We start from the raw sequence: 26860 nt of genomic DNA, 5'->3' as shown, positions 1-26860 counted from the left end.
ATAATTTTTAATTTAGACTTAATTTTTTTAAAAAAATTAAAGAATAATTTTTTAATGTTAATAATAAAATATTAATATATTTTTATTAAAAAAGTATTATTATTAATATAAAAATTAATATTTTAATTTTTCTATTAAAAATTGTACATATTTAGATATTAAGAAAAATATTATCACAAAAATATTATTATTATTGATCTTTAAAATTTAATTTTAAGACATATTTTAAATTAACAAAATAATTTTTAAAAAATTTTGTTTAATAATATTTAACAAAAAAAAAAAAAACTTTTCCATATGCGCAGTTTCAACCTCAATCATAACCAATGGCATATATTTTGGATGAGCGAAGAATCATGCTTGGAAGGTTGCTCCATGTCCAATAACTTTGTGCTTAGTGAGCCCTAAGGCCCATATTCAATTGCTTAAGGGCAGCTTTAACTGGCAAATTGGGATTAAATTTGGGCCATTGTTTTTCTGAGATTGCATTTGGGTTAAAATTAAACCCGACCCAAATTTAGCAAACGGAAAATGGAGCCACTAACCGTTCTAGCTCTCTGGCTCTGCGTCTTTAACAGCGAAAGGTGCAAACTGCAAATACAAGGCTCAAAAATCCCAAATATTAATTGAGTTCTTCAAAGTTCTATCTTATTCGCAATTACCCATTTCCTTAAATATCGATTCTGTTTCGCGGATTTTGAAGAATTTGAGGAACTGTTGTATACTGTATTGTGTTTGTGCATTTCTTTTGCACCTATGGATTCTTCATTGATAATTGGTCGTCGATAGTTTTGTCCACTTCTTCTTCTTCTTCTTCAGTAAAACTTAATCAACACAACCAAAATAAGTTTGCTTGTCTTTCTCAAAAAAAAAAAAGAAAAAAGAAAGAAAAAGTTTGGTTATGGGTCTCGATTCAGTGGAAGCCGCTCCATGTGGAAAATTTGTGCCATCACTCCCAACGGCTCTGTTTCTCCCTCTTCTTCTCATGATGTTAGTTTTTCTGTTCCTCTTTCTTTCTTTCTTTCTTTCATTTTTATGTTTTGGTCTATAGTTTCTTTCGTTGTAGATTGTGCTCTGTTGAAGAGAATTGGCATCTGGGTAATGATTTTTTGGATATTCAATTGCTGGTTTTGATTGCTATCTCATTTCACTTTTTTATTAGTCTTTGTTGTTAGTGTTTTGGTATTATCCTTTTGGTTATTTATTTATTTTAATTTTACATATTGCATTCATTTTTAATGAATCAAAACTTTTGGTTATGCATCTTTCGTTCTAAATATTTGTTCCTATTATTTGGGTAATGATCATTGCATATAGTCATTGATTTTATAATTGCATTTGCTTTTAATACTTATGGTTGTGAATATTTATGCCCAGAATTAAAAGATACCATATTGAAAAAGCACGTAATTGTTTCGACGGATAAGTGAGATTTTTTTTTTTGGTATAATATTAGTGAGATTTAATATAGTGTTTTTTTTACTTGAATTGAGTGTTTCTCAAATTTATTAATGTTTTGATTTTGGTAGTACACCATGCTGCTTTATTCATGCTTCCTTTGTTTAAAGCCTTGTAAAAGGCTATCTTAATTATCCATATTGCTCGATCTTGAAGCAAGAGTAGAATATGACCAGTGTGTTAGCCTTTGTGCATATAGGAATGAAAGTAGTAATATTGAAGTAATATAATCGAGGGAAGTGGCAGATGTACCTAAACAAAGAAGCAGGCTTGAATATCTATTTTGTTATGATAAGTCCATGTGGGAGGAGAGAATTGAGAAGCCGGTTGGTATATCTTAAGCTGAAAAAAGAATTGGAGATAATCAGCGATGCACTGATTGTGATGCCAAAGGTGCACTTCTTTGCACCACTTGCTCAGGTTCAGGGTTATATGTTGACTCTACATTGGAGAGCCAGGGTATCATAGTAAAAGTCCGCTGGCTAGGTAAATTTGCTCTCTTCAAATGGCATATGGTAACAGATGAATTTGTTGACTGCTATGGCTCCACTGTGCTCCTATATCTAATGCAACAAAAACATAAATTCTCAGAAGCAATTCTTTGATTAAGCTACTCAGCAATATTGTTATTAGTAGTGTTATTTCTCCGTCATGGACCATGGTTGATTAAAATAGACCTCTCTTTATGTATTTTTGTTGTATTCATGTCCATCCAATTCAATTTTGACCATATTGTGAATGAGGGCCTTATATGCATTCCAATGCTCATGTCTCTTTGTATGACTAGGTTCCCATGTACTACCTTGAATTAGTTTTGTTGAAAGCAAATCCACAATTTCTTGAGAATTGTTGAAATCCTGGAGTTACAACTGGATAACTTGGCTGCTTAGATTTAATTAGGATAATCCAGGGCTTCTTGTAATCTTTTTTCCTGGGGGAATCTACCATTCCTGTTATCTTTATTATGGGGGATACGATAATCTTATGATTTTAGTAATAATAAATAATAGTTTTGATGATTTTAGTAATAATAAATAATAGTTTTGATATTAGATATTGAAACATTGGAGTATTAGGAATAAATAATCTGAAACTGAAAATAGTTGTGGTTGCATTTGAATTTTTATTGAAACACTTTTCTAAAGTAGAGAACGTTGGAGTTAAGTCTAAAGGAAGACTTTAATTTGTTGGATATTGGAGAATACACCTGTGCCTGTGGGAATTTCTCAATCATGATTTGCTTTTCTACTGTATGTGGAACTTCAGTCATGATTGTTGCTTATGAAGAAAAATAATGTGGTTACCTGATTATTGGTTATCTTAATATACTGTCTTGTATTTGGCAAAGAAAAATTATTCTCATTTGATATTTGTTTTTTTGGTAGGCTGTGGAGGGACAGGTAACGTTATGTGCTCAGAATGTGGTGGGCGTGGTCATCTTGGACCCAAATGACCTGCATGGTTTGCTTTTCTTCCTGGGATTTTGTTGTAGCCTTGTTTGTTCTAACATTTACAAATTAAAGGTCACATTTATTATAGAGGTTTTGTACGGTTCCATCTTTGATGATTTGTGATAAATTTTATGCAAAAATTTCATGTATTTGACTCAATTCATTTCTTAATGTTATCATGCCTCAATTTTTTTGAAAGGTATTGATCTGCATTTAATTTATGGACAAACTATGAGTTGGCTTCATTTTGCTTCTGTTTGTCCATTTAGTACATTGAAACATGATGGACGCATCTGCTTTTGCTATTTTGCTTTCTTAACAATAAACATTATAGCTGAAAACGGAGTTGGAAATCATGGTTCACCTAGAATCAAATTAATTGCAAAGTTTTGACCTTTGCGTCATTGTTATATAATCCTTTGTGACCTGATTTCTGGTGGGATTCTGGTTTATGACCATAGTACATATTTATTTGAGTGAAATTTGATGTTTTGGAGGATTATCTGCATTAGCACTTCCAAAGCTTACTAAAACAGAAAAAATTAGAGATGAGATTCAATCTAAAAGAAGACTGATTTACAGCATAAGTTTAAGTCATTCTTAAACCAAAAAGTGGAACTTTGAGAAATTCACATGTTTCTAAGTATCAATTGAATCATCTTTAGTGGTATATCCAGTGCAAGTTTTTGGACTCGATGTAACCGTAAGTCCATATCAGTAAACCATATCAAAGTTGGCTTCCAGGATTGTTAACCTCCATGTCTCTGAAGCTCTTGAATGCGAACTGGAATGGACGGGTCGAACCTTAGGCCTTGTGGATTCTCTGCATAAGCAACGTAGTAAGCTGAAACGCATGCTTGTGGCCACGCCATTGCTATCCGACACTGAGGAACACAAACATTGACATCAAACCTGGTCAGTTTCCATTTTTATTTTATTTTTTGGAAAGAAATTGTTTACAAAGTCTTTCTATGGTTCAACTGCTTGCTGAGCTCTTACCATTAGATAGCCTATCAAGAAGGCATAAATTGAAACTTCAGTTGCATAACTCTCATGAACTACAAGTGTCCATGTTCCTCCCACCAGGGTGCATACTGCACCTCCTGCTATCCCAGAAAAGAAACAGAATGACCCTGTGAGGTCTGAATCAATTAGTGATTCCATCCCTACTCTCCTGAACGTCTCCCATGTATCCATGGATGCCTGCACAAATCCCTTATTGTAAACCCCTACCTGCACAAAACCCCACCTATTCCCGTAGGTCACTAGTGTTGAAGCTATAGCAGAATAGCAGTCAGCACAGGAGAACAAAAACTCATCTGTACCCCCTGCAACCAGATTAATTGCACGTGCAGAGCCCCGGATTACAGTAAGAATCGGGACAAGGGTGGAGCCTATGAAAACACTCCCCATCAGGTGTTTGAATGTGTCTCTTAAAGCAACTCTTGTGTCCATATCTGCCCCACAAGCAAAGTGTAAGTACTTAATGCGTGCAACTGTAACCTGCAATGTGTTTTTCATCACTTGCAGAGTCCATGTCAGGCTCAGCAGGATCATCAAAATGAACAAGATATCTATTCCAGTTCCAGTAATGGTGGCACCGCCTATCCCAGACACCAAGAAGCTGGAATAGATGATGCTTGTGACAATCGAGTTGAGGACCAGTGCAGTAGTTTTGGCAGGCGGGAAAGTTGTAGAAACTGATAGAACCTTGATGGCATAATTGAATCTGGGATTCACCCAACAAGCATAAAGGGATTGAATGAGGGCAAAAACAACCGCAATTGTACCTAGTGCCAGACTTGCAGCAGAGCCAATTAGCACCAGCAGTATCCCAACTGCACATGTTAGCAAGGGGCTAAGCCAAAATGCTGCTCTTATGGCCTTTGAAGGGTAGCAGAGGGTGATTTGTTGCCAAGTGAAAGCTACAATTCCAGAGCATGCTATTGCAGTCAGGAGTGGGGGATACCACTTCTTGGGGTGGAAATGGTGGCTGTGTACAGAGAGCAGGCCACGGATGGTGAGGAAGATTACTAGGATGGTGGTTAGGATTATGTGTACGAAGAAAAGGACTCGGAAAAGCCTCTGAACAAATTGCGCCGCCACCTTTGCAGTCTCGATCTGAATGCTTGATTCTTGAACCTGCAAAAAAAAACAAAGCAATTAGGTTGACACTTTAGCAAATGAACTCCTAGTAGATGTCATAAGCTACACACTAAAAGATACACGAAATTAGTTACTTAGAGGATTAATGAGGAAGATCCAGAACAAGAAATGAAGAAGCAAGAACGGATATGGGCCGGAAATGCTACCTCGGAGAGAAAAATGGGGTCAGTTGACTTAGATCAGGAACTTCAAAGAAACAAGAAATGAGTTCAGGGAATTGCAGAGAATCTTGATGGAAAACGATGATGGGGAAAGAAAATATAAAACAAGAAACAGGTTCAAGAGTGAGAGAGAGAACCTCGATAGGGTTTGTAGATTGACGTCTATCTTCTTGAACTTGAATGAGGAAGTTCTGCATATTAATAGCTGTAACAAAACTGGAGTCTTTATTTCTTTCCATTGATAGCTAAACTTAAAAATCTCCAAGTCAAGAACTCTTTATTTGTTTATAACATTTCTTGGTTTTTCTCTCACTTTCTTGGCACCCACGATATCATTCCATCACGACCTCATAAACTCATATTATTATTTATTCTATCGCTGAATCTGCTTGAACAAGTCAAGCTATTGCTATCTATCACAAAAAATTTCTTCCTCAAGAAAATCTTTTTATACTGCATGAAACAAGTCGAGTCCTACTGTTTCACATGACTTTCAGGTTTCAAAAACTATTTTATTTGATCACGTATTGGCTTGTGTGTGGGTTTTGGTTTTGGTGATGTGGGCTGATGACGTGGCAGGCAGAGGAGGTAGGGACAGGTCAGTAATGATGACTTGTTGAGGAAGGTCTCTTCTTTTCCCTACGTTTGTCCTCGTGATTTAGTTGAGCATTTATTTGTTCTTTACTTACCTTATTGAATTAAAGAAAGTGAAAAAGGAAAAGGGTATCCTTCCTTTCTTTAAATCAAATTGAGGGCTTAAATTTTGTTAGGTTCAACTGCTAACTAATTATTGGTCTTCTGTTCTTGTTTTTAAGAGAATAAATAACTGTTTCTGTGAATTAATTTCCAGCTATAATTCAGATCAAGGACTAGGTATACAGGTATTCATTTATGATTGACAGTTTGGTGGTCCTCTCTCTCTATATATAACCAACATGTGATATTGGATCAGTAGTGTAAAACTGATTATCAAGCATAATTTATCTGCATATTGAGGATTTGAATTTTGAAATTGTTTTTATTGAGAGATATTTACTTGAATACACTCTCGATCCCAAGTGTGAATTAGACCCATTCGTATATACATATGAAAATATTAAGTGATTAATATATATATATATATTACCTATCATAATAAAGTAATAATTGGATAATATATGTCAAAAGAGACTTGTTTTAGGTAGGGTAGATATATGGGTTAGGGGTACCAAAAAGAACTGCAAAGGATTCTCTTTAAAAAAATCAAGTTTCTATCATTCATTTGCAATTCTTTCTATTGGATTGAGATGTATAACAAGAATAATCTCCTCTTAAATTTAAAAGGTTGTTATTAATATCTAGAGATTCGATACAATTGAATCATCAAACCACCAAATCAGTTGGATTTAGGGTTTTAAAACTGGATGAAATTTTATGGAATCAGTCCATATTGAACTTGCATGAGTTCTTTTTCCTGCAAATATTTGGTGTTTGCTATTATTGTTTATTTTATTAAAAGTGCAGAGTGATGAAGTTTAAGTTATATTGTATAAACAAAAGCTATGAATTGATTCTGGGAAATTCCTTACTTTGACCAGAAACCTTTATATGATCTCTCTTCAAAATCATGGAATCTGCTACTTCTTCTTTTCTTTTTCTTTCTTTAGTTTTTGTAATCTCTAGAGGAGAAATTCCACTGGTAGGATTAGGAATCTGTCTTTTTTTTTCTTTTGCATTATTTTATGGTGGTCCAAATTTTAGTCAAAAGAGAGATAAGAGTGGGACAATAAGTATATGTTCTCAAATTGATCCAAAGCTAAAATTGAAATAGTAAGAAATTGGCAAGTCTTTTTTAATTATAAACTGATCCAATCATTTTTTGTTTAAAATTTTTAAATTTAATTATACCAATTTGATTATTTCATTTATGGAAAAAGTTACAAAGTGAAAATTTCATCAAAAATTTATGATGAATACCATTTTTAAAACAAAAATAAAATGTTGTGTAGTGAAAATAAATTAATCATGAAAAAAGAAAATAATCCAATTAATTTACAATTCGCTTCAAATTTATGCATGAAAAAGAAATTAACTACACTTTAAATAAACTCAATTAAAAATGTGAACATTAATTTCAGCTAATTAGTTTCATAATATTTTAATAATAGCATCCAATAATAGAATTTTAATTATAAACAAGCATCTCATTAGCCTTTAAAATGCTTGGGGACCAAAAAGAAAAAGGTAGCATTTCACAAAGTGGAAGTGTGTGATACATTAAATAACAACAAACGAACCATAGTGCACCAACTTGCCAGCACACCAGCATTTAGCAATTGATATTTTAGGTCTTGTGGATTCAACGACAACTACCCAAGGCGGCAAATTGGAGGTGTCATTAATTTGGGGTGTTATTAGTAGTTTGGGCCGTGCTAGGCCTTGTCTGAGTCAACAACAAAAACATACTACAAAATTGGCCCAACCTCCAAACAATCAACAAGGAACTTGGAGGCTTTTGAGCCTTTCTGTTAGCAACCATTCTACCAAAATCAAAAGCCCATTGGGGTTGTTTGGCAACTTTCCAACGAGTTAATAAATTAATTTAGCACCTTTAACAACGAGTAGAGCATGATAAAAATTATTTTACTTGAATTAAAATTAAAATTTATTTTAAATTTAATTATTATTAAAAAAAATTTAAATTTATTTAATTTTATATATTTTAATTAATATTTTATATAAAAAATTATTTTATTAATAATTTATATTTTAAAATTTTAATAATTTTATAAAATATTTAAATTTTATTTTATATAAAATATAAAATATAAAATTTTATAAATTTTATATATTTTTTATATTTAACTATGTGTTTATATAACTAGATTCAAACAATAAAAACCTAACACGTAAGATCCATGTCCGATCCAAATTCATTGTAGATATTCTTTTGTAAATCCAAATCCGTAGTAATACTGATTGTATAATGCCTAAAAGTCCAATCAGATGAATTCCTGCAAAAACTGGACTCATGCCCATCCCTAGTCAAGGGCCAAATAGAAGTCTCCCTGCCAACTAAATACAGCGGCAATTGGATTCAAAGTTAGGAACCCAAAGAAGAGATCTACTCCCACCATTAACCACTTAAACTACCTTTCTATCCTTTCCTCTGCCAGCCAACTGCCCCCAGTTCGTCTCCAAGAACTTCCTTTTCAGTTTCTTCTTACTCGTCCATGAAATGGGTATCAAAAGTTTTGCCGTTCTATTCATGGCAACCTCAGTCTTCCTCTCTCTTTTGTACGTCCCAGGAAAACTAACCGTACGCATTTCCAGATTCATCCAGTCATCAACTTAAACATGCTCAAAGGTCAAAAACCATACCCGGTAACCTTTGCTTACTTCGTTTCTGCTTCTAGAGGCGATGCCAAGAAGCTAACGAGGACCATAAAGGCACTGTATCATCCAGGGAATTATTATCTGATTCATGTGGACTTTGATGCCCCAGAGGTGGAGCACAGAGCAATAGCTGAATTTGTGTCCAGTGACCCAGTTTTTAGCATGGTGGGCAATGTTTGGATTATGGGAAATCAAATTTAGTCACTTATAGAGGCCCCACTATGCTTGCTACTACTCTCCATGCCATGGCCATACTGTTGAGGACTTGCAAATGGGACTGGTTTATCAATCTTAGTGCCTCCGATTATCCCTTGGTGACTCAAGATGGTATGGTGAGTGGCCATTTTGATAATCGCATAAGCATGAACTCCATTATTGCCTGCAAAATTTTCCATATAGATTTCTTTTCCCGTCATAAATTTGTTAATTTTAAATTAATTTTCTAGCCTTCTACTCTTTTTTTCCCTGTTAATAATGTGATTAAGTGACCCAATTATGTTTCCAGATCTAATTGATGCCTTTTCTGGCTTGCCAAGACATCTCAACTTCTTACAGCTTAGCAGTCACTTGGGCTGGAAACTGTAAGATCTTTTTTTATTCAATTTTCTGAAACTTTATTATATATATTGTTATTTTAATTTATACAGAATGGCATTTTAACCATTGAAAAAAAAATACATATATATTCATCAGAAATAAGAGAGCCAAGCCAATCATAATAGATCCAGGGCTTTACAGACTCAACAAATCAGAAATTTGGTGGGTTATCAAGCAGAGGAGTCTCCCAACTGCGTTCAAGCTCTATACAGGTTTTCCTCCAATCTTTTGTTTATTATGAACAATACATTGGCATCCATTCCATTTCCATACTCCACAAATTAAGGACTCATAATTTTATGTAGTTATTTATACTATATATGCATTTTTGTGTTTTCACAAGCATGTGAAATCTCTGCAGTGGAGGGACAAACATGTATCCCATAGTACATGGTACCAAGCTTAAAGTTTAAAATTTATTAATTTAATTTTGTAGGCCTTTTCAGATTGGGGCCCCTATGTTTTGGATGTATTTGAAAATGTTCCCCTCTGTTTCCAGTTATTTACTTTGACCTTATATTGTCTAGATAGTCATCATATCATACTTCTACCGACAAGAATTTCTTCATATCCTGAGGGCTTGATTTCAAATCTCCTAAACTTGGCAGTGTCAACATTAGAATTAAACCTTCTATCTTTTTGGTGTGTAGGAAAAATAAGTAATAAAAACAGAACCTCCTTTTTGTATATATTTAAGAGGTTCAGCTTTCAAATGATAATTGCTTGTTGTGAATCATAATTGCTTGTTTGCTTCAAAAGATAGTTGATTAAGACCTGAAACCTAATCTTGGAAACTAAGTAACATAAAGATCAAAATCAACTTGTAGCTAATTGGCTCGGATGTCTATTTACGTATCTATATTTACACAAGAAATCAATGTGACAAAGGTATGCTTAGCTTAAACGTGACATGAATTCAAGGAAGCTAATAGAATGAACTTGCACTTTGCCATGTTATTGAAATTAAGGCAGTTCCATTTTTCTCATGCGCATGTGCACACACAGACACGACTTTATTAATGAGGGTTTTAACTGTGCAGTTACCATCACAATTATTCAAATATCAATTAAACTCATGTTGAAAATGGAAAAGGAGTGCTAGTGCAGGACAGTGTAAAGGGTTGAGATTAGGTTTGAGAAAAAACAAGATTAGAAGTCGCTTTCTATTATGAAAGGTTGATATTTTCACTTTCATGAAGCTGTAGTCTATGTGATTGCTGCCACTTTTCTTTCATTTTCACTATCTTAGTGTGCATAGTGCCATTGGTAATTTGGTCCCACTGGATAAGTGGCTGGTTAGCTGGAATTACTCTAAATTTGAATATATATGAATGTTGGCATTTGATCAACCCTCCTACTAGTAATTTGGTCCACCATTGAATTGAAACAGCAAATTCCTTATGATTAACTTTAAAATTGTTATTTAATCAGTGGCAAGAATGATCTAGAGAAGTCCTTGAAGGGGTCAAGGATGGACAGCAGCATGTGTATCTTGGGGCTGCATAATCCAGATAGTGCACGTGCCATAGCCTAATTGATGTTGGGAAACACGTGCTATACACACACACACACACACACACACACACACACACACACACACACATATAGGTTAAGAAAATAATTATCATAAAGAAAATGATCTTTCCAACTAGCTTAGAGTGATTTTAAAATGCAAAGTTGCAGAAAGAACTCAATATATTAATATTCTTTCTGGGAAGAAAACCACATAGATTTATTTATGTTTATGTCAGTTCCACTTCAGGATAAGTTGAGGAAGGGAGATTGAGGTAGTTTGGTCATGTAAAGCGTAGACATACGGAGGCTCCAGTTAGACAAGTAGAGCACATTAGGTTAGAGGATAGAAAGAAAAAAAAGGGTAGACCTAAATTGACTTGGTGTAACACCCTAGGCAAATCTCACATCGGCAAAACACGGGAGAGATGCTAGGTTTATAAGTTGTTGGTTCGTAACCCCTAATGACGCGTTTTAAAACCGTGAGGGCTTCTCGCTCACAGACAATATCATTAGTATCCTTCTCTAGTTAGTATTGTCCGCTTTGGCCCACCTAAGTTTCATTCCCGAAGGCTCCCATCCATATGGCCCAAATCTTTTCTTGTGACACTTGGATGAGAGTAGTACAACATGACCTAGAAGCATTACAAATTTTTGAGGATTTAACCCAAAATCGTTTAGAGTGGAGAAAGCGAATCCATATAGCCGATCCCAAATTTTTGGGATAAAGGCTTAGTTAAGTTGAGTTGAGTTTATGTCAGTTCCACTTCATGTAAATATGTAGAAGGCTCAAAATAGTGACCTCAGAGCTTATAAAATTAACAAAAGTGCACTTCAGTGCCTGACTGCCTGTTCTGAGCTTTGTTACAGGTGATATCAGACCATGAAGTTAGTTGAATTGCAAAGAAATTATGATTTCATCTCATTAATTTGTTTATAATGGAACCTTGCAAGAACTTCTAGAGCTAGAACTAAACTTTCCTTAATACCAGCCGCGAATGAAGATGGGGATCTACTTTTTTTTGGAGGCCTTTTCAAAAGTATATTATGAATTTGAATTTAGTGAATTGCTCTTGAATCCTAGCCAATGCTATTTTTGCAAGAGAAGAATGTATTATGAGAACGTAATTACTATGAGATTAGTCTCCCATGTGTTCTGTGGACCAAGAAATTCCTTATTCTCAAGAAAACTTTATAGACATGATAGGATCCCTTTTCTTCAAGATAAGGTTATCTGAATGGCACTTGACTTAGAGGCTTGTCATATTTATCTGCGCACATGTATGCTAGGATCCATTTGTCCTTCTTCTGAACAAAACATGTGTACACTCAATGACATAATCTTGCGTTCATATTGTCAATTATTTCAGTTACCTTAGTTTTATCTTGCTAAAATTAAAGGTTCAGCTTGGACAATTTTGTCGTGATCGTTTGCAGAGTATTGCATTGTGGGTTGGGACAACTTGCCAAGAACTCTTCTCCTTTACTATGCCAACTTCTCATCCTCACCAGAAGGGTACTTCCAAACACTTATATGCAACTATGAAGACTATAAAAACACTACGGCAAACCATGATCTTCATTACATAACTTGGGATGCCCCTCCGAAGCAGCATCCAAGGAACCTGGGGTTTAAAGATTATAGAAGAATGATCCCGAGCAGCCGCCCATTTGCGAGGAAGTTCAAGAAAATCGACCCAGTTCTTGATAAGATTGATCGTGAGCTTCTAAAATGATACAATGGACAGTTTACTTATGGGGGGTTGGTGTTTGGGAAGAGGCAAGAGGAAAGCATGTTCAGGCCTGCAAAATGAGAATTATGGCATTCTGAAGCCTGGACCAGGGCCAAGAAGGTTGCGGAGTCTGCTCACAAAACTTCTTTCAGAAAAGAATTTCTCTAAGCGGCAATGTAGATGAATAATTTCTCTGAAAAATGGTAAAGGAACAACGCTCTGAGTTTAGTTTGGTAGTAAATGCATCTATCTACTTCGATGAGGTCCAAATTCGAATTTCCTCTCCCTTTTCTTTGTAAACGAAAAGATGAAAAAATTTTTTTCAAAGAAGTAGTGAAATAGGGATATCGTTATTTTACAATGCTGTTTAATATAACACAAAGGTATATGTAAAGAGCTACTATCTGACAGATCAGTCTCTAGTTCTTCAATTTTCTATTAAAAAGGAAAAAATTATGATATTTATATAACAGGCTTGATTTTATTTGTCTATTAAAATATAAGATCGATTAAGGGTTTTTTTTCTTTTCTCTCATGTATTAAGCATTTAAAACGAAAGTATTCAACAATTTTCTAAAGTTTGTTTGATAATTTTTTTTTTTTGCTTTTTAAAGTGCATTTCATGGCATTTTTGTCACCAATTACTTGTTTTATAATGATAACTTAATTTTCTCAGTAAAAGAATTTGTCTGTTTGGTTGTCAGAAAATAGATTTGAAGTTTTGAGTTAGTCATAATCCTACTCCAACTAACTCAAATAAATTTAGGCCCAAAACCGAAAATGATTAATTCAAGTTATTTAATAGTTAAGAGTCAAGGGTAATGTAAACTCACTTTATTTCTATCCCACCGATGTATATTAGATGAGTAGGAAGATTATTGGAAAGGCAGCTGTTAGCTGCCACTTATTTTGTATTTATTTAGGGCATTTGTTTAGAAATTTTTGTGTGCATATCTGTTCTTACCTTTTGTTGTATGATTCTGATACAATTTTGGTAGTTTAGCTTGATTAGGAACCTATTTGTTAGCTGTAATTTTTTATATATATCTTTGATTTCTGGGGCAATAAACATCAGAATTCTTATTCCAAAATTTCTTAGTTCTTTTACATGGTATCAGAGCCATGGCTGATGAAAAGAAAAATGAGAGTTCTAGATCAAGGAAGAAAACTTCTGGTTCTTACACACTAAATTCGAATGACAACCCAGGTCACTTGATTACCCAAGTTCAGTTGAAGGGCGAGAATTATGAAGAATAGGCGCGAGCTATGTGGACTGCATTGCGGGCCAAAAAGAAATATGGTTTTATTGATGGATCTGTTAAGCAACCAGCAGATAACTCACTGGAACTCGAAGATTGGTGGATGGTTAACCCTATGCTGGTTTCTTGGGTGTTTAACACCATTGAACCGATGCTTCGCTCGACCATCTCTCACATGGAGAACGTAAAGGATCTGTGGGAGGATATTAAATAGAGGTTCTCGATTGGGAATGGTCCACGAATGCAACAACTGAGATCGGATCTGGCGAATTGTAAGCAGGAAGGTCAACCGATCGTGTCCTATTTCGGAAGACTCAAAACGTTATGGGATGAAATAAACAACTATGATCAGATACCAGTGTGTATCTGTGCAGGCTGCAGATGCAATCTTACCATTGAATTGGAAAGAAAGCGTGAAGAAGAGAGAGTTCATCAGTTTTTTATGGGCTTGGATGAAGAAGGATATGGAACAGTGCGCTCCAATATTTTGAGCACTGAACCCTTGCCCAATTTGAATCGTGCCTATGCTATGGTTGTTCAGCAAGAGCGGGTGCGAACTATGACACGAACCAAGGAAGAAAGAGGCAATCCTATGAGTTTTGCAATTCGAGCAGGAAGTCGAAATTCAGGGGGGGATAAAGACAAATCCTCAATTTGTTCTAATTGCAACCGAGAGGGACATGATGCTGAAAGTTGTTTCCAGCTGATAGGTTATCCAGAATGGTGGGGTAATAGACCACGTGGAACTTCTGCTGGACGAGGAGGTGGTCAAAAGCGTGGCAATGGAGCAGGACGTAGCAAGGGAGGAGTTGCTCGTGCCAACGCCACACAAGCAACTGGAGTTGATGGTGGGCGTGGAATTGTGACAGATTCAGATCGAAAGGGTCTTAGTGGATTAAATGAAGAGCAGTGGGCTGCTTTGCTGGGCATGTTGAATTCTTGTCAGAATGGTGGCAATGAGAGGCTGACAGGTACGCAGAGGATATTTCCTTGGATTATTGACACAGGAGCTTCCCATCATATGATAGGAATGTTGGCATTTTTGAGTGAATTGCGTGACATTGTGCCATGCTCAGTCGGGTTACCTAATGGAGAAAAGACCTTGGCGGTGAAAGAAGGAACTGTGTTGCTTGGAGGAGACTTGAAATTGCAACGAGTCCTTTATGTGCCAAATTTGAATTGCAATCTGATCTCTGTATCACAACTACTTAATGATTCAAATTTGGTTATTCAACTCACTAACAAAATTTGTGCTATACAGGACCTAAATTCGAGGAACCTGATTGGAGCGGGTGAGCAACGCGAGGGGCTGTACTTTCTCAAGGGAGTGACATCGGTACATGCTTGCAAGGTAACTAATGTGGGGTCTTTTGAGCTTTGGCATAAGAGAATGGGTCATCCTTCTTATAAGGTGGTAGAGTTAATTCCAGAAGCTGGTAGCATAGTTAGGAAAACTAATAAAACTTGTGAAGTTTGTTTTAGAGCAAAGCAAACAAGAGAGATTTTCTTTTCTAGTGACAATAAAGCTGATGGTTGTTTTGAATTGATACATTGTGATTTGTGGGGACCTTATAGAGTCCCAACTTCTTGTGGAGCAATTTACTTCTTAACAATTATTGATGATTACTCTCGTGCTATTTGGATATATTTGCTGAATGGAAAACAAGAAGTAGCTTGTGTTCTTAAGAAATTTGTTGTGATGGTTAAACGCCAATTTGAAAAAAATGTGAAAATTGTCAGAAGTGATAACGGAAGTGAATTTATGTGCTTGAAAGAATATTTTGATGAACAAGGGATGTTACATCAGACTTCCTGTGTAGGAACACCTCAACAAAATGCCCGAGTGGAAAGAAAACATCGCCATATTCTTAATGTGGCAAGAGCCATGCGTTTCCAAGCAAATTTACCCATAGAATTTTGGGGAGAATGTGTACTTGCAGCCAGGTATTTGATTAATAGGACTCCACCTATGTTATTAAATGGTAAAATCCCATATGAGATGCTCTTTGGGAAAGTACCTTCTTACAAACGCGTTCGGGTTTTCGGTTATTTGTGCTATGCGCATAATCTGAATCGGAATAAAGATAAATTTGGTAGTAGAAGTCGTAGGTGTGTTTTTGTTGGGTATCCATTTGAAAAGAAGAGATGGAGATTGTATGATTTGGAAACTGAAGAATACTTTATATCAAGAGACGTGGTATTCGCTGAAATAGAATTTCCATATGCAAATGAGAAAACAATGGGTGATGAACTCATTAAAAATGGAGTTGAGGAGTTGGGTGATGAAGTTGATAGTTTAGAGAATAACTTGGGAAAGGAGCACGATGAAAGTGTGGGTAGAGAAAGTGAGGTGAATCCTGAAACGGAAGAATTGATCTATGAAAATAGTGAGGGAGTGGATAGAGGTGAAGTTGTTGACAAGCAACTAGGTAGGGGACAAAGGGCCAAGCAACCTAGTGTTTGTTTGAAGGATTATGTGACAAACGCCATCAAAACAAGCCCCTTGGTATGCTCACCTTCCCAATCTGATTCCTCAGGTACGCCTTACTCTATAGCACATTATGTGGGTTATGATAAATTCTCTGCACAACACCGATGTTTTTTGGCAGCCATTACTACAGGACATGAACCAAGCTCTTATGCAGAAGCAGTTAAGGATGAACGGTGGAGAGCAGCTATGAGAAAAGAAATACAGGCTTTGGAGGATAATGGTACATGGACAGTTGAAAATCTGTCATTTGGGAAGAAAGCAATAGGAAGCAAGTGGGTATACAAAATTAAATACAATTCTGATGGAAGTGTTGAACGATACAAGGCGCGGTTAGTGATATTGGGAAATAATCAAGTTGAAGGCATAGATTATCAGGAGACTTTTGCTCCTACAGCAAAAATGGTTACTGTGCGCACCTTTCTTGCCATTGCGGCTGCAAAGAATTGGGAACTCCATCAGATGGATGTCCAAAATGCTTTCTTACACGGTGATTTGGAGGAAGAGGTTTACATGAAGATGCTGCCAAGATTTGCTTCTCAATCACCAGGGAAGGTTTGTAAACTCCGGAAATCTCTATACGGTTTGCGACAAGCACCTAGATATTGGTTTGCGAAATTGGCTGCATCTCTGAAAGCTTATGGATTTCAGCAATCATATTCAGATTACTCTTTGTTCACTTTTCGAGCTGGGACTGTTCAATTGAATGTGCTTATTTATGTGGATGACCTTATTATCTCCAGCAATGATGTTTCCGCTGTACAAAAATTCAAGAACTATTTGAGTCATTGCTTTCATATGAAAGACTTGGGGAAGCTGAAATTTTTCTTAGGGATTGAAGTAGCCAGAAACTCGAATGGTATTTTCTTGTGTCAACGTAAGTATGCGTTGGATGTAATTTCAGAAGTTGGATTACTGGGTTGCAAGCCGGCTAAAACTCCTCTTGAACAAAATCACAAGCTGGCCCTTACCGAGAGTGATGATGTGGATGACCCTGCTCAGTATAGGCGTCTGGTGGGACGGCTTATTTATCTAACAATAACTCGGCCCGAGTTGTCTTATTGTGTGCATATTCTTGCTCAGTTCATGCAACAACCGAAGAAAGCTCATTGGGAGGCAGCTGTTAGAGTTGTGCATTATTTGAAAGGAAATCCAGGTCAGGGTATACTACTGCATGCCAATTGTGATCTCAAATTGTCTGCTTACTGTGATTCTGATTGGGCTAGCTGTCCTTTGACGAGACGGTCTTTGACCGGTTATTTTGTTCTTTTGGGTGAATCCCCTATCTCGTGGAAGACTAAAAAGCAACAGACAGTGTCTCGCTCATCCGCTGAAGCTGAATATCGGTCTATGAGTACTACAACTTGTGAACTTAAATGGTTGAAAGGATTATTGAATTCTCTTGGTGTGGCGCATACTGAACCTATGAATTTGTATTGTGATAGTCAGGCAGCTCTGCATATAGCTGCTAATCCTGTCTATCATGAACGTACCAAGCATATTGAAGTGGACTGTCATTTTATCCGTGATGAGATATTGAATGGTAACATTCGAACAGATTATGTACGTAGTTCAATGCAACCTGCGGATATCTTCACAAAGGCGTTGGGAAAGGATCAGTTTGACTTTCTTCTTCGCAAGTTGGGCATTCGAGATCTCCATGCTCCAACTTGAGGGGGGTATTGGAAAGGCAGCTGTTAGCTGCCACTTATTTTGCATTTATTTAGGGCATTTGTTTAGGAATTTTTGTGTGCATATCTGTTCTTACCTTTTGTTGTATGATTCTGATACAATTTTGGTAGTTTAGCTTGATTAGGAACCTATTTGTTAGCTGTAATTTTTTATATATATCTTTGATTTCTGGGGCAATAAACATCAGAATTCTTATTCCAAAATTTCTTAGTTCTTTTACAAAGATTGACGTAAATTAGCCAGCTAAGTAGCAGAAGAACCACAAACCAGACTCAATAATCGGTACCGACTAAAATCAGGAAAAAGGAAAAAGTTTGGTTGGTTTAGTACATGCAAGCAAGCACTGCTGCTCAAGTGAAAAATAGTGACGTTACAAGCTTGAAAGTTTTTGTTATTTTTCTTCAATTTGGTTCTGTTTATGTCAAACAAATTGTTTTTCTTTGACATGTGAACTTTCAGATGTTATATGTCTAAAGTGAATTATGATTAATTTAAATTAGTTTATGTTCTTATTTTTGTGTTTCTTCTCTGTATATTCGTGTCATTTCTATCTACTTGTAGAGCCAATTGGCAGGAAAGTTAATAATGAGTATTGAAAGTGAAAATTTTTCGAGGCAAAGGTTATATGATAAAGGCATGCTTTGTTTTGTTCCATTTTGGGCTTCTATTATAAATGTTTATGGATATTGGAATGAATTTGTTGATGGATAAAGTCAAATACTCAAAATTCTTCTGCTTCCATGTGTAATAAATTTTCCATAAAGCTGTGGAAATTTTATTATATATGGGAATTTGTGGAACTTTGTGAACTTCTCCTTCCATATATAATATCAAAATATATGTATCTAGCAGCTCATGATGTTTTAATAAATATAGAATATGGCTGGGGCATGAGTGAAAATCCTGCCATAGTTTTTGAAAGTCGATGATCCTAGTTGAAATTCTCACCAGTTTTTGAATGTGGAAGTTTACAATCCCATAGTTTAATGCATTAAAAGAATTCTTATTTTCTTGTTTTGTTGAAAAAGTAGAAAGAGTATTTAGCCACTACTTGGATTTGTATGCTCCAATTCAGCAAAGCTGGTATGTAATAACGCAGCCCGTGAATTTCATTTGCAGGGAGAATAGAAAGCCTTATCTTCTTATTGATTTTTCCAATTACTGGAAGATCAATATGTAAGGAACCTTTCTCTCTTAAAAGCTAAGTTCAGCTAGTTTCGTTGTGTTTGCCCTCTTGCTTTGGCATAAATAATATAATATTTCTTCTATTAAAACTGTCTGCAGTTTTTTCAACCAAAGAAAAAAAGTTTGCATTTATGTGCTAGTTGCTGTATTTTTACAGTTCTGCAAAGTTTTGGATCTTACAGAACATCCCACTTGCCAGAAACTTCTTGATCCGTCCTTTTTCATTCATAAATATACAGCTAGTAAGTATTTGTGATAACTTGGATGCTGATTGCTCATTTTAATTTGCCAGGCAGACACAGCTTTTCAAAGCCAAAGTGATTGGCTTCTGCAATGTAGGTTGCTGGAATTCAGCATCCTATATTTTAACTTCACTAAATATTAAGTTAAACTAATTCCCATTCAATGGCATAGATTAATCAAGACATTGTTTATTTGCAAAATTTGTGGTATAGTAGCAGCAAAGGTGTCTAGTAATTTTGCAACAAAGATGCTCCACCTCCAAGTGTGCTTAATTGTGGCAACTCAAGTGGGTAGTAAACATTAAAAAACGTAGGTATATATATATATATAAAGTAGTGAGAACATATGGCAATCAAAAGAAACACAAAGAAGGAAGCATATTAGGGTAATATAAGTTTAGATGCCAACAAAAGAAAAGGCAAAGCAAGTGAAGGTCTTGACAGACAAGTACCTTGTGATGACTAAGCATCCACAATTCTTAGTTGCAACTATCAGCACACCATTAAAGTTTCAGAAAACACGTCATAACATCATGGACATTCTTATATATAATTCACTGTTTCAGAAACTTCACTAAGGGAAGAAAAAATAAAAATTGTTTATCAGAGGAAAGAAAATTGTGCCATCCAGATATGAAATTTCATTTCAACGAAAAGTAGGGGAAAAAATAAGAACTATAAAATAAACAAGATTCAAAGGTGGACAGGATAATAAGACCAGAAAAGAAGTATATGAAATGTGATAGAAGCAGCCACTAAGAGAGGTATCCAATTGTCAATGCCGCAATGAGAATAGGGAGTATGTCAATGCTATAATGGGGTCTTTGGATTAGACTCATATTTTGTACAAGTGACAGCTTGGGAGCTCTCTGCCTTTGATTTACAAAAATCATGCACCCACCCAACCAAAACAATTGGCCACCTACCTACCCTTTGGGGGGGGCCTGAAGGGGTTGCCCAGCTTCTTCAGAGAGAGCTCAAACAAGTACAATTTGTGATTATTGCATTTCTCTAATTGTAAAATGCACGCACCATGTAGCCTCAGCCAGCACCAATAATGGGCACTATAAATCTTATAAAATGTCAAAGTACCCAACAGTATCAATCTAGTACAGACTCACTATTCAAAAAAAAATGTAACCGAGAAACTTTTCTTTAAGGAAACAATTAATGAGAAGAGACAAGAATTAATAGCCCAAGAAATAAAGAAAGAGAGAGAGAAAAGAAGTTCTCTTGGCATTTAATATTTTCTCAATCCCTCAAGGATAAGATTTCAAAGATTTCAAATTAGTGGATGTGTGATTTGTGTCTCTGAACCAAAAATCATGACATGTGCAATTGTCATGAGCAATTGGCAAGCAGGGAAAGGTTATGCAGGAATAGAAATACAATATAATGATTTAATATATTGACAAATTCTTGGTCACAGCCCTGGATTTACCATTCCATAAACTTTAATATGTGCATGAAATAGCTGAAAATGAAAAATAATAAGAAAAAAAAACTCATCTCCATATATACTCTTTAAAGGGTATGGAAAGACTAATCAAATTATATTAAATTTGATTGATTTTTTACTGTTCTTTTTACACAGAGAAATGATAGACTACTCGTAATCGAAATAAAAAATAAAAGGGATAGTGTCCATTAAGATGTAAAATATATATTAGAAATTATTTAAAAGGGAGTAGAGAAAGCTCTTGTACACTAGAAAAAGAAAATTTGCCAACAAAAACAATTACTTGTTTCAGCTTCTCAACCCTAGCTAAGTGCAATTTTACATAACAAGAATCCGAATAAAAGAATCATTATCAGAAACAATGCATTATATGAAGCACTTTAGGATGTTTGGTCAATATTATCACATACACTCCATTTTCTAATTCAAAAATGTCAATTCTTCATTCGTCATATATATATATATATATATATATGGGATCCTGTAAGATGACTTTCTACATCACCTCACCTCTCTTGGCTTTTGGGGAATTCAATCAATCAATCAATCACCATCATTTTAGTGCTCTTAATTAGAAAAATTCTGTGCGTGTATATATATATACACACACAAACACACAACTACTACTACTGTATCTTTAATTATTTTATTTTCCTTTGGTGGGCTCAAACTAATAATTAATTCCCCATTGATTACCATACTCCTTTCATTGTTTTAGAAATTAATTCTCTATTACCTCCACATGTCATCACCTTCACATGTCTATAAGGTGCTTAGAGCATCTAACTAATCTAAAGCATAACATAAGCTCTCCTGAAGCCACATCATGACTTTTGTGTTTATATTAAGTTAATAATTTTCCTGTTTATCATGCAATAAACAAGCACTAACTATATATATGTGTATATACCATCTTTTGACTAATACATATGGTGGATTATTATAGAATAAATAAAGTTATATGTTGTCCTTATACTTTAATCGATGAATCATGTGGGGAGAAAAGGAAAAAATTAAATTAAGATAGTTGGGATTAGGCTAGGATTAAGAAATTAAGATGGGTATCACCTTATGTATTATGAAATATACTTAATTATTTTATTCAGTTTATTGATGTATATGTGTGTGTGGTTGGTTATATTTGAGTTAGATAGGGAGAGGATAATAAAGGAGAAAAATAAAGATAAGCAGAGGTTGTACCTGTAAATTTTCCATATTGTAATGATTAATAGTTTGTTTCTCATGAAATTTGTTATAGTGGACTTTGTTTGGTAGAGAGACAAAGTTGACAAATGCCAATCACACACGCACACACCCCCACACACACACATGTATATATATATATATTAGTCGTGTCAAAGACTACATTTACTTCACACCAAAAGTTGGGAAAATACTGTAAATTGATCTCAGACAACACACGCAATATTTTTCAACCATTAACATTATGTTTTTTGTCTATATATATATATATATATAGTCAAAAGAAAAAATTCGAAAGGAAATTATAGAGTCAAAGAAAATATACTCGATAATTAAATATTTATTTTACAATGTAAAAATTCACAGTTTAAACCTTAATAATTTCTTTTTTTTTTTGTAAAAAAGTTTTCCCATTCTGTAATTCTTACAGTTTTATAATTTTTCTTTTAAAAGAGAAAGATATATATATATATATAAGGCATATTAAATTATATAAAGGAAGCTGGCATTAATTAAATTATTTTCAATATTTTATTTAGTTTCAGTTTTATTTTATTCTTTTTCTTTATGTATAATTTATTATTTTTTTAAAAAAATTGAAAATTATTAATAAAAATCATAAATACAATATAATTTTTTATACGAGAAAAAAAATAAAAATATAAACAATTAAAATGTTCTTCTATTTTAATATGATTTAAGCAGAAGAAAATTATCTTTCAAGTGTAATGATTGGTTCTTTTTTCATTTTGGACAAATAAATAAATTTTTTATAACATTATCCTTTTTGGAAATTATGTGGCCTAAATTATCAAATGTCAATATAAAAACAGATTACACTAAAAGATTTCATTGATAGAATTATATACTTGAAGATCTATGTAACACCCATGATTTTTTATATATTATTATTGGGCTTCGTGTAGGTATCTTCAATTCGCGGAAATTCGACAGTTATCTGGATCTGTGAAATTCCGGCCAGACAGACTCGTTACCGGAAAAGTCTCCGAATTGGACCGAGGTTTTGGCTAGCCCCCCATTGTCAGACGTCCCGAGCGCGTTCCCAAAGTCGGAATTGGCAAAGGTAAACCCAAACCTTGCTTTTTCGTAATTTTCTAGTGCTTAAATAGGATTAAAAATCCATAAAATATTCATGGTAGCTTAGAAAATTATGATTCTTTTTGCAATAGCCTAGTAATATTGCTAAGGACCGCGGGGCAAAGTTTTAGAATTTCTAGAGCTTATTTGGGCAGTTTTTGCAAAAATGGTCAATTATAGGGACTAAATTGAAATTTTACATATTGTGATAGATGATTGATTTGATGGGCCCAGGAGGGGCTGTGTGATGTGATTGAGTTGTGGATATATGGATTGTGAGTATAGAAGTGTATTTTGAGCCATTTTGCAGGTTGGGTAGGTCCTAGGTATAGGGGAGACTCTGCCGGATTTTCGGCACGACTTAGGACGCATTGGTCTTTTTCTTTGTTTGTATTGAGTCAAATTTATTAAATGATTGTAATAAAATTGTCAAGTGAGCCGGGACAGCCTTCTTCCTCCGCCCAGCCGCCTCAGTGACCACTGTCAAGTCTGTGAGTAGAATATTAATTTTAATTGTAATTTCGATATTATTATATGTTCAAGCATGCCCATGCATCACTTATATGCATATATTTATGTAGTTAAACTCTAGGCACGATTTATGTTGCATTCATAACTGTTGATGTGCCATGGATGTTGTTGTGGTAATTTGGAGCAGTGTGCGTGCGTTGGCGTGCGTGTGATGTGGTGTGGACTATGGATAGGATGGGGTAGTCACGGCTTGAGTAATTCGCTGGGACCCGATCCTTCGAGGGGTAGTCACGGCTTGAGTAATTCGCTGGGACCCTCGATTTGGTTATTAAGTGGAAGTCCGAGCTTGAGTAATTCACCGCACCGGGTTGGATTTAAGAGAGTCAGATAGGAATCGGCTCCCATATGTTATGATTGATACTACAGGTGTGTGAGTGCTCCAAATTACCTTTTGATGTTATGATGTGAAAATGTTGTTGATGTTGCATTTCACTCTACAGGTGCATTAGTTTTAGATAGTTATAGAGATTATGGTTAAAATTGATATTTTACTCTCTCGATTGACGCTCACTCCTGTTCAAAAATTTTTACAGGCCACAGGAGGATATTTTATTCTGGGTTAACCTGCTTTTCTACTTCGCAGATTGTTTATCAATATTTGTGTAATTTTATTTACTCCTAGAATTTCCGCATGTGTTAGAAATGTTTATTTGATTTGGGTCTGTAAACTAAATTATTATTTTGGGACCTGTAAACTTAATATGCTATGCATGTTTGATGGATTGGATGAGGGAGCTGAGCTCCCATTTATTTTTATGTTGATGAGTATGTGGAGGGTGAGCTGAGCTCCCCAATTGAATATATATTGTGTTTACAGATCGGGTGAGTCGAAAACTCCCCGTTGAAATGTCCACTTTATAGCCGGACTCCGTTCGGTTGATTTCTTGATATTGGGCCCAAATGGGCCTTAGAGTTGGATTAATGAATAGTTAGGCTTACTACGGGCCTCGGGGGCTTTAGGCTGACCCAGGTCCTAGTGCCGGTCCGGCCCATAGGTTGGGTTGTGACAAATGTGGTATCAGAGCTTAGGCTCTAGATTCATAGGGAAAAATTATCTAAGTGTTGGGAAGAGTCTACTAGGAGTCACATGCGGAGTATAGGATTCTGTTTCGTCTTTTCCTATAATTCTTTGTTTCTAGATTCTACGTTATACCTCGGGAAATATAAGATTACCTCAGTTAGTGTCTTGATTTTCGTGGAGTACACAGAAATGTGAAATAGAGTTAGTAGACATGTGAGGTCTATCATGAGGATACGTACTCCAAGAAATGTTATATTTTTATCGATGGGTTTAAATGGTGTGCCCATTTCGTGTAAGGCACGAGTACATAAAAGTGAGTCTTAAAAAATGCAGTTGCCTAGATAAGGATGAGGATACCACTCTTGGCGGTCATCGTAGATGACCCAGTCGTAATAAGTTTGTGATAATAGAAGATTCAGAGAGATAAGAAATTAGGAGACCTAGTCCATCGGGACGTATCGTAGTAACTATACAATGTTCTCGATGTCCGCTCTGTAAGTCGCAGATTCTGATCGACATGAGATTATTGTGTAGAGCTGCGTGCATCCCCGTGGTGCTCCATAATGAGGGTGTTTGAGATGGCTTCATTTTGACAGCTTATGCGAGCGAGTTCTATATTTGCAGAGGAGTTGGGAACTCCGGCTAAGAGTCTAGAGTTAGAATATTGAAAGGTCACGGTTGGGTGATAACTAGAGTCGTGACTCGATTACTGACATGAGCTAGAGTTACATCAAGAGTTGCCATCAGACCAGAGGTTTCGGACTAGTTGCAAAGTAAAGGTGACACTTATAGAGTGAGAATAGTATACCTTGTGTGTATCAGTATGGAATAAAGTACAACTCTACTACCTAGAGAAGGTCGAAACTATGAATTGATGATTTATAGAGCTATGATATGATAAAAGAGTCATTAACTTGACATGGTTCTGGCAAGGTGGTAGATGTAGTACCTTTGTTGCAGCAAGTTAGGATATAGTCCTATCTTTTCAGAATGGATCGAAGGTTATTACTAATAATGATGACTTATGGAATAGTGTCCCAGATGGGACTGTAGAGTGTGGTAGAGAGAAGTTGGCTCAGGTATCCTGCGGAGGATGCAAGTTCTATTATAGGAATCATATATAATCAGATCACGATGGATGTAAATCCTTTGAATTGGATGATGGGTTTGGGTGCCCGGAACCTTAAGTTTTGGCTAATTGAGTAAACATGGATAATAATAATAATAACAAATAAATAAAATTACTGTAGAATCAGTTCTCGAGGTGGTAAGGGTATTATGTAAGCTAAAGGATAAGAATAGAGATCATACAATAAAAGTATGGTGTAATTTCTTTGAGTTCCTTTCTAATTTCAAATTATTCAAAATAATAGTATAATCTAATTGTAATAGTGTTAAGAGTAATAAATTAGCGAAGATAAATCACAGAAGGCCAATGGATAAAGAAAGTGCAGAATGAAAGTTTGGACAATTGATTGCAGATGCAATATAATCTAAATGCTAGTGGAAGTACTAGCTAGAGTGGTCTAAGTACCAAATCTGAGTATACAGGACATATGATAATGCGATAGAGACTCAAAGATATAGTTAGCAAGTACAGCTATTATGTTAGGAAGAAGAATGGAACCGAGGATAGAATAGTCAAGTTCTATTTTGGGTAAGACAAAGGAAATAAATGAAAGGACAACCTAAAGAGCGCATAATAAAAGGAACAAAGTTAAGACATAGGATAGGCTAAGTGTTATTCTTGGCAAGGAGAATGACAAGGATGGAAAACCCAAAATGGGACCACATTAGTGAGAAAAGTGATGGAGGTATGGAATACAATAATAATGAGTAAATGTTAGAAGGTGTGCGATGGTATTGCGGACTACCTAAATAGGTAGAGAAAGAGAAGTTAGTAAGCGATAAGTTGAATAAAAGTCTAAGGGATCAAATAGGTATGATGAGAGGAAAAGAATGATAGATAATGACACATAGGTTTTAGGTTAGACTTTTGAGATAGTGAGAAGGTAGTTAGAGGTTCGTTATGAATGTCGTGCAAACATTTTTAGTGTGATCAATGTAATCACTTTGCGATGACGCAATAACGATGTGAGCAACGATGAGGGGTAGAATAAAAAGTGACAAGTATGGATGGTAATAGTAAGTTTAAGGATCAAATTAATGACCATAGATAAGGGTGGAATTAGTGTTTGAAGAATCTATTAGCGAGAGAAATCTTTCAGG

General features: G+C 35.3%; 1 protein-coding gene, 1 long non-coding RNA gene and 1 pseudogene across 3 annotated transcripts; 2 read left to right on the top strand and 1 right to left on the bottom strand.

Moving 5' to 3' along the window:
- Positions 1–492: 492 nt before the first annotated feature.
- LOC110652600 (uncharacterized) lies at positions 493–5548 on the top strand. Of its 2 annotated transcripts, none has more exons than XR_009147719.1 (3): positions 493–990; positions 2844–3824; positions 4440–5548. It is a non-coding gene; the product is annotated as an uncharacterized LOC110652600 (long non-coding RNA). The 2 variants fall into 2 exon arrangements; XR_002494447.2 differs by lacking the exon at positions 493–990 and adding an exon at positions 997–1944.
- Positions 3438–5517, bottom strand: LOC110652599 (protein PNS1). Its single transcript, XM_021808215.2, has 3 exons — positions 5374–5517; positions 3909–5051; positions 3438–3793 (listed from the first exon to the last, which is right to left on the bottom strand). The coding sequence occupies exons 1-3, from the start codon at positions 5473–5475 to the stop codon at positions 3659–3661; spliced, it is 1380 nt and encodes a 459-aa protein (XP_021663907.2). The 5' UTR covers positions 5476–5517; the 3' UTR covers positions 3438–3658.
- A 2611-nt stretch (positions 5549–8159) lies between the features above and the next one.
- Positions 8160–12955, top strand: LOC110638406 (beta-glucuronosyltransferase GlcAT14A-like; annotated as a pseudogene).
- Positions 12956–26860: the final 13905 nt, after the last annotated feature.

The sequence above is a fragment of the Hevea brasiliensis genome, chromosome 3, assembly GCF_030052815.1.
Source record: "Hevea brasiliensis isolate MT/VB/25A 57/8 chromosome 3, ASM3005281v1, whole genome shotgun sequence".
In the NCBI taxonomy this organism is placed as follows: domain Eukaryota; kingdom Viridiplantae; phylum Streptophyta; class Magnoliopsida; order Malpighiales; family Euphorbiaceae; genus Hevea; species Hevea brasiliensis.
This window is presented reverse-complemented; position numbering and strand designations above follow the sequence as displayed.

Coding starts and splice junctions, on each gene's coding strand:
- LOC110652599 (XM_021808215.2), bottom strand. CDS start 5,475: ATGGAAAGAAATAAAGACTCCAGTTTTGTTACAGCTATTAATATGCAG. Junction 5,052..5,373: donor AATCTACAAACCCTATCGAG/GTTCTCTCTCTC, acceptor TTTTTTTTGCAG/GTTCAAGAATCAAGCATTCA. Junction 3,794..3,908: donor TCTTGATAGGCTATCTAATG/GTAAGAGCTCAG, acceptor TGTGTTCCTCAG/TGTCGGATAGCAATGGCGTG.